Genomic DNA, 13568 nt, shown 5'->3' with positions numbered 1-13568 from the left:
ATTTTAGGGAGAGTGAGAGTGCTCCTGCAAGAGTTGTGGTGGAGGGGTGGAGGGGCAGAGGGAGAGAAACTCAAGCTGACTCCGTGGTGAGCATTTGTTACAATCTGTGAACCTACATTGACACATCATTTTCATCCCAAATCCATAGTTTACCTTAGGGTTCACTGTTGGTATTACACATTCTATGAATTTCGACAAATATATGATGACATCTGTCCACCATTATAATATCCTATAGGTTAGTTTCACTGTCCTAAAAATTCTCTGTTCTCTGCCTATTCATCCTTCCATTCCCCATGTTTTTTTCATGACTTGAAAGCTTTTTTTTAAAGTGCTTAATTATGTTCTTGTATGGATGTGTCACAGTTCATGTATCCATTAACCTACTTACTAATGGACGTCTTGGTTGCTTCCAAGTTTTCCTTCCTTCTTAAGGCTAAATAATACTCCATTGTATGTATATACCCATAGTTTGTTTATATATTCATCTTGTCAATGGATGTTTGGGTGGTTTCTACCTTTTGGTTACTGCAAATAATGCTGTTGTGAACATTGGTCTTTAAATGTCCATTTGAGTCCCTGCTTTCAATTCTTTGTTTATATTAAAGGCTATAATTTTGTCATTGGAAATATTGGCATTTAAAAAAAAGGCAGTGTAGTCCTCTCTAAGAAAACTTTTTTTTTTTTTTTTTAAGGATCTTACTTGAGAGATAGTGTGAGAGAGCAGAAGGGGTGGGTGGGGGAGCGGGAGAAGCTGGCTTTCTCCTGAGCAGGGAGCCCAATGAGGGGCTCTGTCCCAGGACCCTGAGATCATGACTTGAGATGAAGCAGATGCTTAACTCACTGAGCCACCCAGGCGCCCCTCTTTCTTTCTTTATTTGAAGATTTTTATTTATTTTAAAGAGGGAGTGCAAGCAGAGGAAGGGGCATAGGGTGATTGGAGAGAGAGACTCTCAAGCAGATTCCACACTGAGCATAGAGCCCAATGTGGGGCTTGATTTCTGAGATCATGACCCAAATCGAAATCAGGAGTTGGATACTTAACCAACTGAGCCACCCAGGCGCCCCTAAGAAAACTTTTTTTGTGCTCAAAATGTATTAATCTATGTGGTGATTATTCCAACAAGGTAACTCTAATAAGTACTGGGAACAAATACTGTAACCAAAATAACATGATTTCATTCCTTGGTGGGTTACATATAGAGATTTCACCAGGTGGAGTTGCCACACAACAGAACCTATTTACTGCAAGTAAGGAGATCATGGGGGAATAATTTCCAAAGCCTTGACTCCCTGAGTATGGGTGAGTGGGTTCTTTTTATTTAGGGTTTAGGATGAATATCAGAAAGGGGAGCTTTGTAATCACATGTAAAGGCAGGCATAAGTTTGTGCAGACATACTTAGGAGACATGCCTGTACATGTATGCTGTGTGTGAACTTTGTGCCCCTTCTGGGGTGGAGACATCAACATAACTGTCGACAGGTGTAAGGGCTTCTGGTAAGCTCTTAGGGTATAAACTGGATGGGGTCTTGAGTTCCTTATCTTGGGTAAGGAGTACAGGGCCTTGTTTACTTTTGAAACAGCACTGCGAATTTCACCACTGATTTGTTTGTTATGGTTGGCCTATTTACTGGCCTGTTAGAGACTGTTAGTTTTTTTATTCCTTTAGTTCCCTTAAAATCCTTAACTGCTGAGGTTTTTGTATTTCTTTGTAATTCTTCTACCTCCTAGGATGTGTTTTAAGAGGTGTGCTTAGGCAAGTAGAGCCAGTGGGGGTATTGATCAGGGAAAATAGGAAAAGAGCTGGGGACTTAAAATGACTTCTCTTGTGTCATGAAAGCTGTGTCTTGTCTTTCTTCTCTTGGGGGCCCCGGATCTCTCTGTTTGCAGTACAGCTAAGTCTTGCCTTTGGCCTACAAATCACCTTGTGAGAGAAGTTCACTGCTGACTGCAGTAGTCTCCTAGTTGGTAAGATTTGGAAAATTAATTTTCTGAGAGGTAATGGAGAGCTTTGATTTGGCAGGTCGAGGTTGATTAAGTGCTGGTTGGGTTGTTGGGAATTTATTGCAAAATGTATTAGGAAAGATTGGTCTGCTTATGGTAGTGACAGGTTTCTTTCAGAAATTGTATGTATCTTTAAAAAGTGACTATATTAAAAAAACATAGTACATATTCAGACAGTATGTGAATGATTAGATTTTGAAAAAAGTTACTAGCAAATAGATTTCTTTGTGGGAAAATAAGCACAGAATAGGGCCCACAGAAAGAGTGCAGCAGGAATTGACTAAGGAGGCAGAATTCAAAAGGAGATTGACTTACAGTCATCTATAGAAGAAATTTGAGTTTCCTATAGTTAAAGTAAATAGAAATGTTTGTTAAGGCCAAAAGAAAAGATGATCTGGAAAGTTACAAAGTTTATTTGGTAAAAAGAAGTTTGTTGGATGTATTGTATATAGAAAATTTTCCTAACTGGTTTAAATAAGGATGCCACTGAAGAGCCAGAATCTGACTTTTTTTTTTTTTTTTCTTTTTCAGAATCTGAAATTCTTAGGGGTGGGTATTACTTTGGGAGAGCCTTAAAATAAAGGAGCACAGAACAAATTAGGTTGGGGATGGGGGAGGGACATTTACTAGGATATCCTGTAAACAGTAGATCATTGTTGCTATTGTGAGACAGTTTGTTATAGTTAGCTGGCTTACTCTTAAGTCATTTATCTAAGACAGTGGTTCTCAAAGGGTGGCCTGTGACCTCTGGGTCTATAAAGTCAGAACTGTTTTCACAATTATATTAAGACATTATTTGCCTTTTTGATTTTTCTTGACATTTGCACTGATGGCACAAAAGCAGTGGTGGGTAAAATTGCCAGTATTTTAGCATAAACTAAGGCGGTGGCATCAAACTGTACTAGTAAAACATTGTATTCTTCATCACTGTTCACTCACAGTCTGAAAGAACAAGCCAGAGCCAGTTTCGCTTAAAAAGGTCCTTAATGAAGCAATAAAAATTACTTAATTTTATTAAGTCACGACCCTTGAGGACACATTTTTTTTCCCCCTATATTCAGTGTGATGAAATGGGGGTACTGGGGTAAAATAATTTGGCTGCATACACAGGATGATGGTTATCTCAAGAAACACATTTTTGTGATTATTCTACTGAGTACTTTCCTGTGACAGACATAATTTTAACTTGAAAGAATGACAAACTACAGGTTTTCAGAGTTGGGTATTTGGCAATTATTTTCTCAAAATGAACAAAGAGCCTACCAATTCCAAGAAAACAGCTGACAGTATTTGTGCCAATGATAAAATTTGAGCTTTCCATCAAAAATTAGTTTTTTGCAGAACTTGTATGCATCACCTGAGTTTTATTTATGTATTTCCAGTTTTTTTTTTTTTTTTCCCTCTTCATTTTTTCCTGTATCTGTTTCCATCCATTTGGGATCATTTAGAATCTGGAAGTTGTTTTTTGTTTTGTCTAAAAATACTTTTCCTTCATTTCTAAAGAGTGTTTTAGCAGAGTGTAGTATTCTGGGTTTGGCTCTTTTCTTATTTGAGCACACTGACAATAACACTTCACTGTCTGCTGATTTTCATTGCTGTATTAAGAAGCCAGCTATGAGTCTAATTGTGTTACTTTACAAAATTCCTGTTCCCACTTCCCATGATTTTTCTTTTTATTTTCTTTAGTTTCACAATGGTGTATCCAGGTGGGGTTTGTTTGTTTGTTTTTTTAAATTTTCCTTGGGATGTCAGTGAATTTCTTAAATCTGAGATCTTAAATCTGGAATGAAAGGTCTTTAAACAGATCTGATAAATTCTGATTATCTTTTAAAAAGTTACTATAGTCCTATTTCTAAAAGTAATTAAACATATGTTAGACCTACTTATTGAATCTTCTGCCTATTTTTCTTTACCTCATATCTGCCAGCTTTTAATTACTCAGTTTTGTTAATCTGAGCTCAGATACAAATCCACTGAATTTGTTTTTCATTTGTAGAATTTCTGTCCATTTGGTCCCAGCACCATTTGTTGAAAAGACCATCCTTTCTCCATTGAGTTGGTTTTGCTCTTTTGTCAAGAGATTTGTTGATTAGTTTTTTGTGGGTCTGTTCGGAGGTCTTTGTTCCATTAACCTATATGTGTCTGTTCTTTTACCAATTCCATGCTGTTTGGATTACTGTAGTTGTATAATAACTCTTGAAACTGGATAGAATTTGTCCTCCAGCTTTGTTCTGCCTTAGTCATGTGTTGGCTCTTAGGTCTTTTGCCTTCCCATATAAACTTCAGAATCAGTTTATTAATAACTGCAGATAGCATGCTGGGATTTTATTTGAATTGTGTTGAATATGTAGAGTTAGTTGGGAGGAATTGTTATTCAAATCACTGGTATAGAGCAAAATTGAAATGAAGTTTTATCTAAGAGCTGTTTGTATTTCCCTTTTACCCTGGATGATATATGAAAGTCCCCATGTTTGGCAGGCCCTGGGTTCTGATTTTTCCCTATGAGGCTGCTAAAAGGTTACATCAGTTTTTGCAGCTTTTTCTTTGGAGTTGTCAGTTGCCCTAAGGACAAAGCCTTGAATGCTAGTATCTTGCCCTTTTTTTTTTTTTTTTTTTTTGGTAGAGTTTGGGACCCAGTAAATGTTCATTATCTTCTTAGCTCTTGAGTACTTTTAAGGTTTTTAAAAACAATTTTATCTAGTTTTAAAGTTGTTTTCAGGAAGGGGATTATTAGTTCTAATTACCTACATTATCATTACTGAAAACTGGATTATCCCCATTGCTCTGCCTCCCTCATAGAATTGATGGTTGGTGTATTTAGTCTGTAAAAATTTGTATTAATTATTGGAGGAGCAGAATGAATTCTCCAGGTTTACAGTGTCCATTGAGAACTTCCAGACAGTAATAGATTATGCTGCTTGAGATAAACTTAGGGTAGATCTTGGTAAGCTCTACTTCTGAAGAAATGTGGCAATTAAGTTTTTATGTGGTCTAGTTAATGTTAAAATGTGCTTGGTTTTGGGTGCTGGGAAGTTTGGCAAAAAACACCTTGTAGTAATTTGGATTTGTGGTGTGTAGATTACTAGTTATCTGTTCCATTCCGTCTTTCTTTTCTTAAATTCCAGTGTTTAGCTAGGATTAAGACTACACAAAATAAAAAGTGGATTTCCTGCTTTTGCAGCTAGGAGTGGTCATATTTTAATAAATGGCTTGGACTTCTCCCTCTGGTGTCAGACTTATACTTTGTCTCTTGGCTATCTCTGTCTGGAATTATATCAGAGACACTACAAGCTCCACATATCAAAAGTAATTATTTTCTGGATCTCTGCCCTTCATTTATTCATTTACTAGTACTAGAACTTCTGATTCCTCCAGTTTCCACCACCCCCAAATTTGTATACATGTATACACTTAAACTTCAAATCCAGCTAATTTTTCCTCTTCCTAAATGTCCCGCCTACTCCCAGTCCATACCAACATTGACCCTGGTTCTTGAGCTTGTTGTCTCTTGCCTAGATTGCTAACTGCTTTGTTTTTGTTTGTTTGTTTTTTAAAGATTTTATTTATTCATTTGAGAGAGCATGAGGGGAGAGGTAGAGGGAGAAGCAGACCCTGCTTAGTCCCAGGACTTGGAGATCATGACCTGAACAGAAGGCAGACACTTAACCATCTGAGCCACCCAGGCACTCCTTCTTTTTTCTATTCTTAAAACTCTCATTTTTCCTTTTCTATCCTTGTGAATCACCCATCAGTAAGTTTTCAACCATGTTACTCATGTGGTTGCAGAATTAATTTTAGTGCCGTTAGCCTCCCTGACTCTTTGTAATCTGGTTCCATTTTACCTTTCCAGGCTCATCTGTCATTCCTAACTCTATATTTGATGCTCTGATAGCACCAGATTTCATTTCCCTTCCCATGTATTCTTGGTTCTTCACTACTGTTCCCTTGCTCATTCTTGATCTAGGATTAACCTTTTCCTTTAAAATTGGTTAATGAGATTTTTTATTTTAATTAACTTTACATTTTTTGAAACCCGAAATAAATAGGCTCTGCTGTTGAATATGCCGTAGTCTGAAAATTATTTATATTCTAGGTTGCAATTTCTGTTTTTATTGAAAGTATTTGAGATTTTTTTTTTTTGAAATTTCTTTGAAGGTTTGAAAGAAATGTTTTATTTGGTTAGAAAAAAGCAATTTTAATATGTGTATCATGTAAATTGTTTAAGAACAGTGCTTATCTGGATCAGTCTCCTTATGTCCCACATACAGAAATTGTGGCCAGGAGAAATTACTGATTATGTGGTGAGGTAGAAGCAGAGTCAAGATCTACTGTGACCTATATCCAAATATCAATACCTGCTTTAAAAAAATCTTCAAGCATGTTGAGGTTCTCAAGTCTTCAATTACGTTTAGGATTACCAAGCATTGTTACAAGGGCTTTTAATTTTTGTGTGAAGAGGAACTTGGGTAATGAACTAAGCAGTATACCATGTAATTCATGTCTTCTTAACAACCTTAAGGAATGGTTTATTTAGAAAACAGTGACCTAAACCTTGCCTCTATACCTGTCTTCTTGGCAATTTATTATTTAAGAAGGAAATATTTTGACCCATTGATTAAGTATTCTAAGTAAAGCAGGCATGGTAGATATAACACTTTATAGATGTATTTTATCTTTGTTTGTTTTTAGCATCAAGCATTGCACGATTCTCTCCAATAATGTAGATCATCTATTACTGAATTTAACACTGTCTGATATCATGGTCTCCCTGGCAAATGCCTCAACTTTACAGAAGGATTCCAATTGGATAGAAATGATAAGGAAATTTGTGACAGAGACCCTTGAAGATGGCTTTAGGCTAAATAGTAAGCAGCTGAACAGATTGCTTGGGGTATCATGGAGGTTAATGCAGATACAACCTAACAGAGGTAGGTGTTAATGCTTTGTCTTTCTTTAAGAGAGGAGCTCCTTTTTTTTTTTTTTTTTTAAGATTTCATTTATTTGTCAGAAAGGGAGACATGGTAAGAGAGGGAATACAGGCAGGGGGAGTGGGAGACAGAGAAGCAGGCCTCCCACTAAGCAGGGAGCCCAATGTGGGGCTTGATCCCAGGACCCTGAGATCATGACCGAGCCAAAGGCAGACGCCTAACAATTGAGCCACCTAGGTGCCCCAGAGAGGAGCTCTTATGCATGCTGTTAGGGTCTAGCTTTGAATTAATGACTTCCAGACATTCCAGGTAGTCAGATTAATTACATTCAGGCCATAAAATGTAGCTTATAGAATTATAAAGGACTTGAACACTGAAGTTTTTTGTGGCTCAGAGAATCTCCTCAGTGAGTAGGTCCACTCTGAAGCAATATGGTAAGATTTCTAGTAGATTATAGACTTGAGTAAAAGAAGATAGGTGTTATTAAGAGGAAATGCCATTGAGTCTAATGATGAAAAGACCTTTTTCTGGTCTAGTTTGATTACAAATTGAGTACTTTTCCCTTTTATCTGTATAGAATGAATCCTCTACCTTTCTTCTACCCTGAAGTTATGTCACATTAAGTTCTTTTTTAGTGTGACTTACTAATTGTCTTCGTTCAAAAACAAAGCTTTCCTTTTTGGTTCCCATCTTACTCATCTTTCTGATATCCTGGTTGTTGTCATCACTACATAGGTTTGTTGTCCCTCAGGAGAAATTACACTGTAATCTCTGGTTGGTTTGACTTTTATAGTAAAAAGTGCTACAGGACTTTAGTGGTAGTTAACAGTTTGTGACTAAGATCTGCTTTGTCATAGGAACAAAGTAAAGTGCTTCTGTGCTTTTAGAGGAATTAGAGCTGGCGAAGAAACATTTGCTTCATATGCAGTTTTTTTGTTTTTAGAGGCTACAGAGTCTCTCATCAAGGCAGTTTATACATTATATCAGCAGAGGGGCCTTCTCCTCCCAGTTCGGACTTTGTTACTGAAGTTTTTCAGTAAAATTTATCAAAAAGAAGAACTGAGATCTTACAGGCTCAGGTAAAGTTTCATTTAATTTGCGTTTCTTTTTCTTGTAAGTTTTTTTTTAAGTCTATTTAAATAAGACAATAGGGTGATAAAATCTTTGGAGGAGTTCACTTTTTATCTCATTTGGTTGTAATAAGAAAAGATATAAACTTATATTAAAAAACATATATATTAGGGCCAGTAATCTTTATGTGTATAACCACGCAAATAAAAGCTCTTTGAGTTTGTATTTCCACTTGTCCACTTACAGCTTAAGGACAGTTGGAATAACCTATAGGAGCCTCAGCCTTGCCTTTAGTTTTCTGTAAAAATTATGGAAATTGAACCATTAGTGTTTAATTACATGTTGGGTTATATGGTATAAGAATGAGGACAGTAGAAGATAAGAATATGTTTCTGGCTGAGTTTGGTGCTATCAAGTGAGATGGACAACACAAAAACTAAGGAACTAATTTTTTGATGTGAGTTTGAGATACATTTCAGATAGGAAGATATGTTTAGGCAGAAGATGAGGGTTGGGGCTACCTCAGCATACATAGGTAGTTGTTGAAACATATTTGAGTCTTTAGTACAAACCAGGTGCTTTTCATAATTTATCTAAATCTCATACTCCTGCTATGAAGTGTAGGTATTGTTACTTTCGTTTTATAGGAGGAAACTGAAGCTTGGGTTAAGTAAGTTGGTGAGTGTCCTATAACTAATGGGAAACAGAGCTCAGACTTAAGTTCAGATCTTTGTGACAACAAAGGTCATGCTTAAATCATTAAACTTTTGCGGTGCAGCAAAAGTGATTGCTGTTACCTGAGTAAAGAGACATTGGAGCCTTACCAAGTACAAGTGCAGTTGACCCTTGAACATTGTGGGGTTAGGGTCCCTGACACATTCCCCCATGCCCCTCCACTCCCTGACACAAAAAATCTGTGTGTAACTTTTGATTCCCTCAAAACTTAACTACTAATAGCCTATGGTTGACTAGAAGCCTTTCCAATAACAGTTGATAAACACATATTTTATGTTACATATATTCTTATAGTTGCATCTAACTTCTAAGAAGAATACTGTATTTTTGGTATTTCTAGGCTATGTACTTTGTGAGGCTTTCAAATTGTTGCAGTTCTCCAAAAAGTTTTCCAGTATATTTATTGAAAAACAAACAAACAAACTGATTATAAGTGGGCCCACGCAGTTCAAACCCGTGTTGTTCAAGGGTCGCCTGTGTACTGAAGAACTAAAATAAGAGGTTCAGAGCCTTTAGTTCTGGGAGCATTGTTTATTGACTGCAGCACTGTGTTAATACAGTATAATAGCTAACAAGATAAATAGTACAAAGACTAGTAGTGTCTGTGTTTTTTAAGATAAATGTACAATTTAGATAGTGCTCCAGATTACATGATCTTTTTAATTTAGTGTGTAAAACCCTGGAAAATGCTGTAGCTGAATAAATGATGTTGCCATTCTTGTAGGCTCTCAAATGTTTAAATGAGTACATGTGGTAGTTCTTGGTAGATGATTTGTTACTTTGTGGTATATTCAGGTTAAAATTTTTTTATGTTTAAACTTACTTCCCTTGTGTTTGGCAGTTACACTTTATTTTGTTCTTATTTGGTGTTTATTAGATACCGTAGTAAGGTGTTATCCCGTTGGCTGGCTGGCTTACCACTGCAACTTGCTCACCTTGGTTCCCGAAATCCTGAGCTCTCAACACAGCTTATTGATATTATCCATACTGCGGCAGCACGAGCAAATAAAGAATTACTAAAAAGTTTACAAGCTTCTGCTCTGCGAATCTATGGTAAGAGTTTAACTGTGTGGGTAGCCATTGATCTACTCCTCATTCAGCAAGTTTCTAAGGAGAACACTTTAGGTTTGCCTTTCCTTTATTATAAATTGGTTATACCATGGTTAAATTGCCAAAACAAAATAAAATTTCAAATAGTAAACTCATTTTCAATAAGTATTTTTTATTAGGGTAGTTTTAGAAGGTTTAGTGGTTGTAGATGATTCTTGGATTCTTAAATTATCTTTTCAGCTGCTTGCTGTTCTTAAATTCAGAACTGATGAGGAATTTTTAAAAAATCCTTTGAAGCTTTGGCAGCAGATTAATCATAATGGATATCTTGTATGACTTCCACATTTATTTCTTTATTCATCTCTGGAACTATTTCACATTTTAAGCAAAAATACCAATAAAATCATACCAGGATATATACGTATATATAATTTATATTATTGAGATGTAGTTCATATACCATAAAATTTGCTGTTTTTCAACGTACATTTCATTGTGTTTTTTTTTGTTGCTGTTTTTAAAATTTTTATTTATTTATTTGACAGCAAGAGAGGTAACACAAGCAGGGGGAGTTGGAGAGGGAACCAGGCACCCTGCTGAGCAGGGTACCTGATATGGGGCTTGATCCCAGGAGCCTGGGATCATGACCTGAGCCGAAGGCTTAATGCTCCGGCTTAGTGACTTAATGACTGAGTTAATGACTGAGCCACTCTGGTGCCCCTACATTTCAGTGTTTTTAATATATTCCCAAAATTGGGCAATCTGTCTGATCCAGAATATTTTTATCACCCCCAAAAGAAACTATACCCACTAGTAGTCCTTTCCCAGCTCCTGGCACACAAATCTACTTTTCTGTCTTTATGGATTTGCCTGTTTTGAACATTGGTTATAAATGGAATTATATAATATGGGACCTTTTTGAATCTGGCTACTTTTCCTTAACGTACTGTTTTCAGGATTTATGCATGCTAGCATGCATGTATCTGAACTGTATTTTTTATTGCTGAGTACTAGTATTCCATTGTAGGGATCTTTCACTTAATATTTATCTATTCGTTAAGTGATGACATTTGGTTTGTTTCAACACCTTTGGGGGGTTATATTTTTAAGTCTGTTTTTTCCAGTATTGCTTGTATGTAGTATCTTTTGCTTTAAATTGGGTTGATATTGTAACTGTCACTGTTGAGCTAAAGTACCTGTTTTTTACTGTTTAATCCCTTTTCCCCCATCAAACTTCTTATTTCAAACGTGACACTTGGGTATTATGGAATTATTATAGTTCATTGTTTTACCTAAGAAAATATTTTAAGTTAAACATGTACTTTATGATAAAACTTTTTATGTAGTTGATATATTGGAATTCAGTTTAACACAGTTATCAGTCTCTATTGATTTAATCTCTGTAAACTTTTATATCTTTATAAATTCATCTTTTATGAATTTAATATGTGTACCTACCCCACCAGATCCACAAGAAGGCACTGTGGTGGTTCTCCCAGCAGAGTCTCAGCAGCGTTTGGTCCAGCTTGTGTATTTTCTACCCAGTCTGCCTGCTGATTTACTTTCTCGATTAAGTCGTTGCTGTATTATGGGAAGACTCAGTTCAAGTTTGGCTGCCATGCTTATTGGGATACTGCACATGAGGTAGCGTCCTCAAGTGAGATATGTTTGAAGTGTATAGTCTTTTTCCCCATGTGTTTTACTGGCAATGTGTAAACTACAGAACACTTTTAAAGTTACATACTGATACTAACTTCATTTGCTCTTAATGCAACAATTAAAACTTTTGTTATTATTGCTAGAGTAAGCTCACTAAAGTAAGACTGAAGTTTTTTAGTGATTTATATAGATAGAAATTGTGTGTAATCATATGTATAGATTTATACAGATTAGAAATTATCAAAAGCATGAAGTAAGGGTTCAGTGGCAGGTGAGTACTGTGTTTAATTCCTTCGGTGTTGTGGAATTGTGATACAGGCCTTTTCAGGGACCTAAAAATTTAATGTAGTTGGTGAAATAACATACGTTTGTGGACTCAGACAAGGAATCACTTGAAATCAAATATTTTCACATTGTTGTGCAACTAGCACCACTGTCCATCTCCAGAACTATTTTATGATTCCAAACTGAAACTCTGCATGCATTAAACAATGATAACTCCTCATTCCCCCTGCCCTCAGCCCTTTAGTAACCACTATTCTATCTTCATGCTTTTGATTATTCTAGGTACCTCATATAAGTGGAATTACACAATATTTGTCCTTTTGTGTCTTGTGTATTTCACTCATCATAACTCTTCAAAGTTCATCCATGTTGTATCATGTATCAGAATTTCCTTTTAAAGCTGACTTAATGTTCCATTAAATGTATATACTACATTTTGTCCATCTGTTGATGGACATTTGGTTGTGTCCGTCTTTTGGCTATTGTGAATATGCTGGTTTGAGCATTGATGTACAGATACCTGTTCGAGTCCTTGCTTTTAATTCTTTTGGTTGTGTACCCAGAAGTGGAGTTGTTGGATCACATGGTAATTCTCTAATTTTTTGAGGAATTGCTCTGTGGTATTCCACAGTGACTGTATCATTTTACTCTTAAAAATTTTTTAAAAATTTTATTTATTTATTAGAGTGAGCACAAGCAGGAGGAGGGGTAGAGGGAGAGGTAGAAGCAGACTCCCCACTGAGCAGGGAGCCTGATAGGGGACTCCATTTCAGGACCCTGGGATCATGATGTGAGAGGAAGGCAGACGCTTAACAGATGGAGCCACCCAGGCACCTCTACTCTTAAATATTTTATAAACAATTAATAGTGTTTCATATTGCAAATGTTCAGAGTATCCTTAAACACTTTGTGTTTGTATTTTAGACATAATATATATATTTTTTATTTTAAAAATATTTTATTTTTAGAAATTTTTAAAGATATTTATTTATCAGAGAGAGAGAGCACAAAGCAGGGGGGTGACAAGCAGAGGGAGAATCAGGCTCCCAGCTGAGCAGGGAGCCCCATGTGGGACTCTGTCCCAGGACCCTGGGATAATGATCTGGGCCAAAGGCAGACACTTAATCGAATGAGCCACCTAAGCATCCCTAAAGGTTTTATTTATTCATGAGAGAGAGAGAGAGAGCACAAGCAGGGGAGGGGCAGAGGAAGAGGGGGAAGCAGGGAGCCCAGTCTGGGGGCTCAGTCCCAGGATCCTAAGATCATGACCTGAGCCGAAGACACTCAACCAACTGAACCGCCCAGGCACCCTAGGCATAATATTTTCAGTAATATTTATTACTGATAATGATTCATGGACAGGTCTAGTACGGTTTTAGGGGGAAATTGAAATCTAGGCTATACCTAAACAGTTTAGATCTTGTGGTTTCCTGTACATACAGATCCCCTAGCCCAGTTAAGTAGGAGTGGCTCACTTTATTAATAGAATTTCTTTAGTGTCTTTGACATTTTCTTCTTACCATTATAGGACATATGTTGGAATCTAGTTACCTAAAGTGTGATTCATAACTGATGATAACCTTTCCTTTTAGCAAAAGAGAGCTGTCTGCGACATGTCTATATGTGAAAATTCAGTGTTATATTTCTGTGTGCACATGCAGTAGAGAGCTTGGTCTTATTTTTTAGTATTTTAAGCATTTATTAGTTTTCCTTTCTTAGGGGAACACAATGCAGGTCCTTGTCTAGTAAGCAATTATTTAATATTTGGCCTTTTAAAAAATTAAATGTTCTTTTTTTGTTCCTGAGGTGGATTTGTGTTAATTAACTTCCAGTAG

The 13568-nt window shown here is 36.4% G+C and overlaps 1 protein-coding gene across 5 annotated transcripts in view; it reads left to right on the top strand.

Annotated features, from left to right (window-relative positions):
• The window catches only part of TEX10 (testis expressed 10), a 60634-nt gene that overhangs the window by 20145 nt on the left and 26921 nt on the right, over positions 1–13568 (top strand). For all 5 annotated transcript variants that reach the window (XM_032860713.1, XM_032860712.1, XM_032860716.1 and 2 more), the window contains exons 6-9: positions 6695–6933; positions 7877–8012; positions 9617–9792; positions 11256–11433. In XM_032860713.1, coding sequence (XP_032716604.1) covers positions 6695–6933; positions 7877–8012; positions 9617–9792; positions 11256–11433 — 729 coding nt within the window. The remainder of the gene's footprint in view (positions 1–6694; positions 6934–7876; positions 8013–9616; positions 9793–11255; positions 11434–13568) is intronic.

Source organism: Lontra canadensis, unplaced genomic scaffold, assembly GCF_010015895.1.
Source record: "Lontra canadensis isolate GAN:19392208 unplaced genomic scaffold, GSC_riverotter_1.0 scaffold19, whole genome shotgun sequence".
In the NCBI taxonomy this organism is placed as follows: domain Eukaryota; kingdom Metazoa; phylum Chordata; class Mammalia; order Carnivora; family Mustelidae; genus Lontra; species Lontra canadensis.
This window is presented reverse-complemented; position numbering and strand designations above follow the sequence as displayed.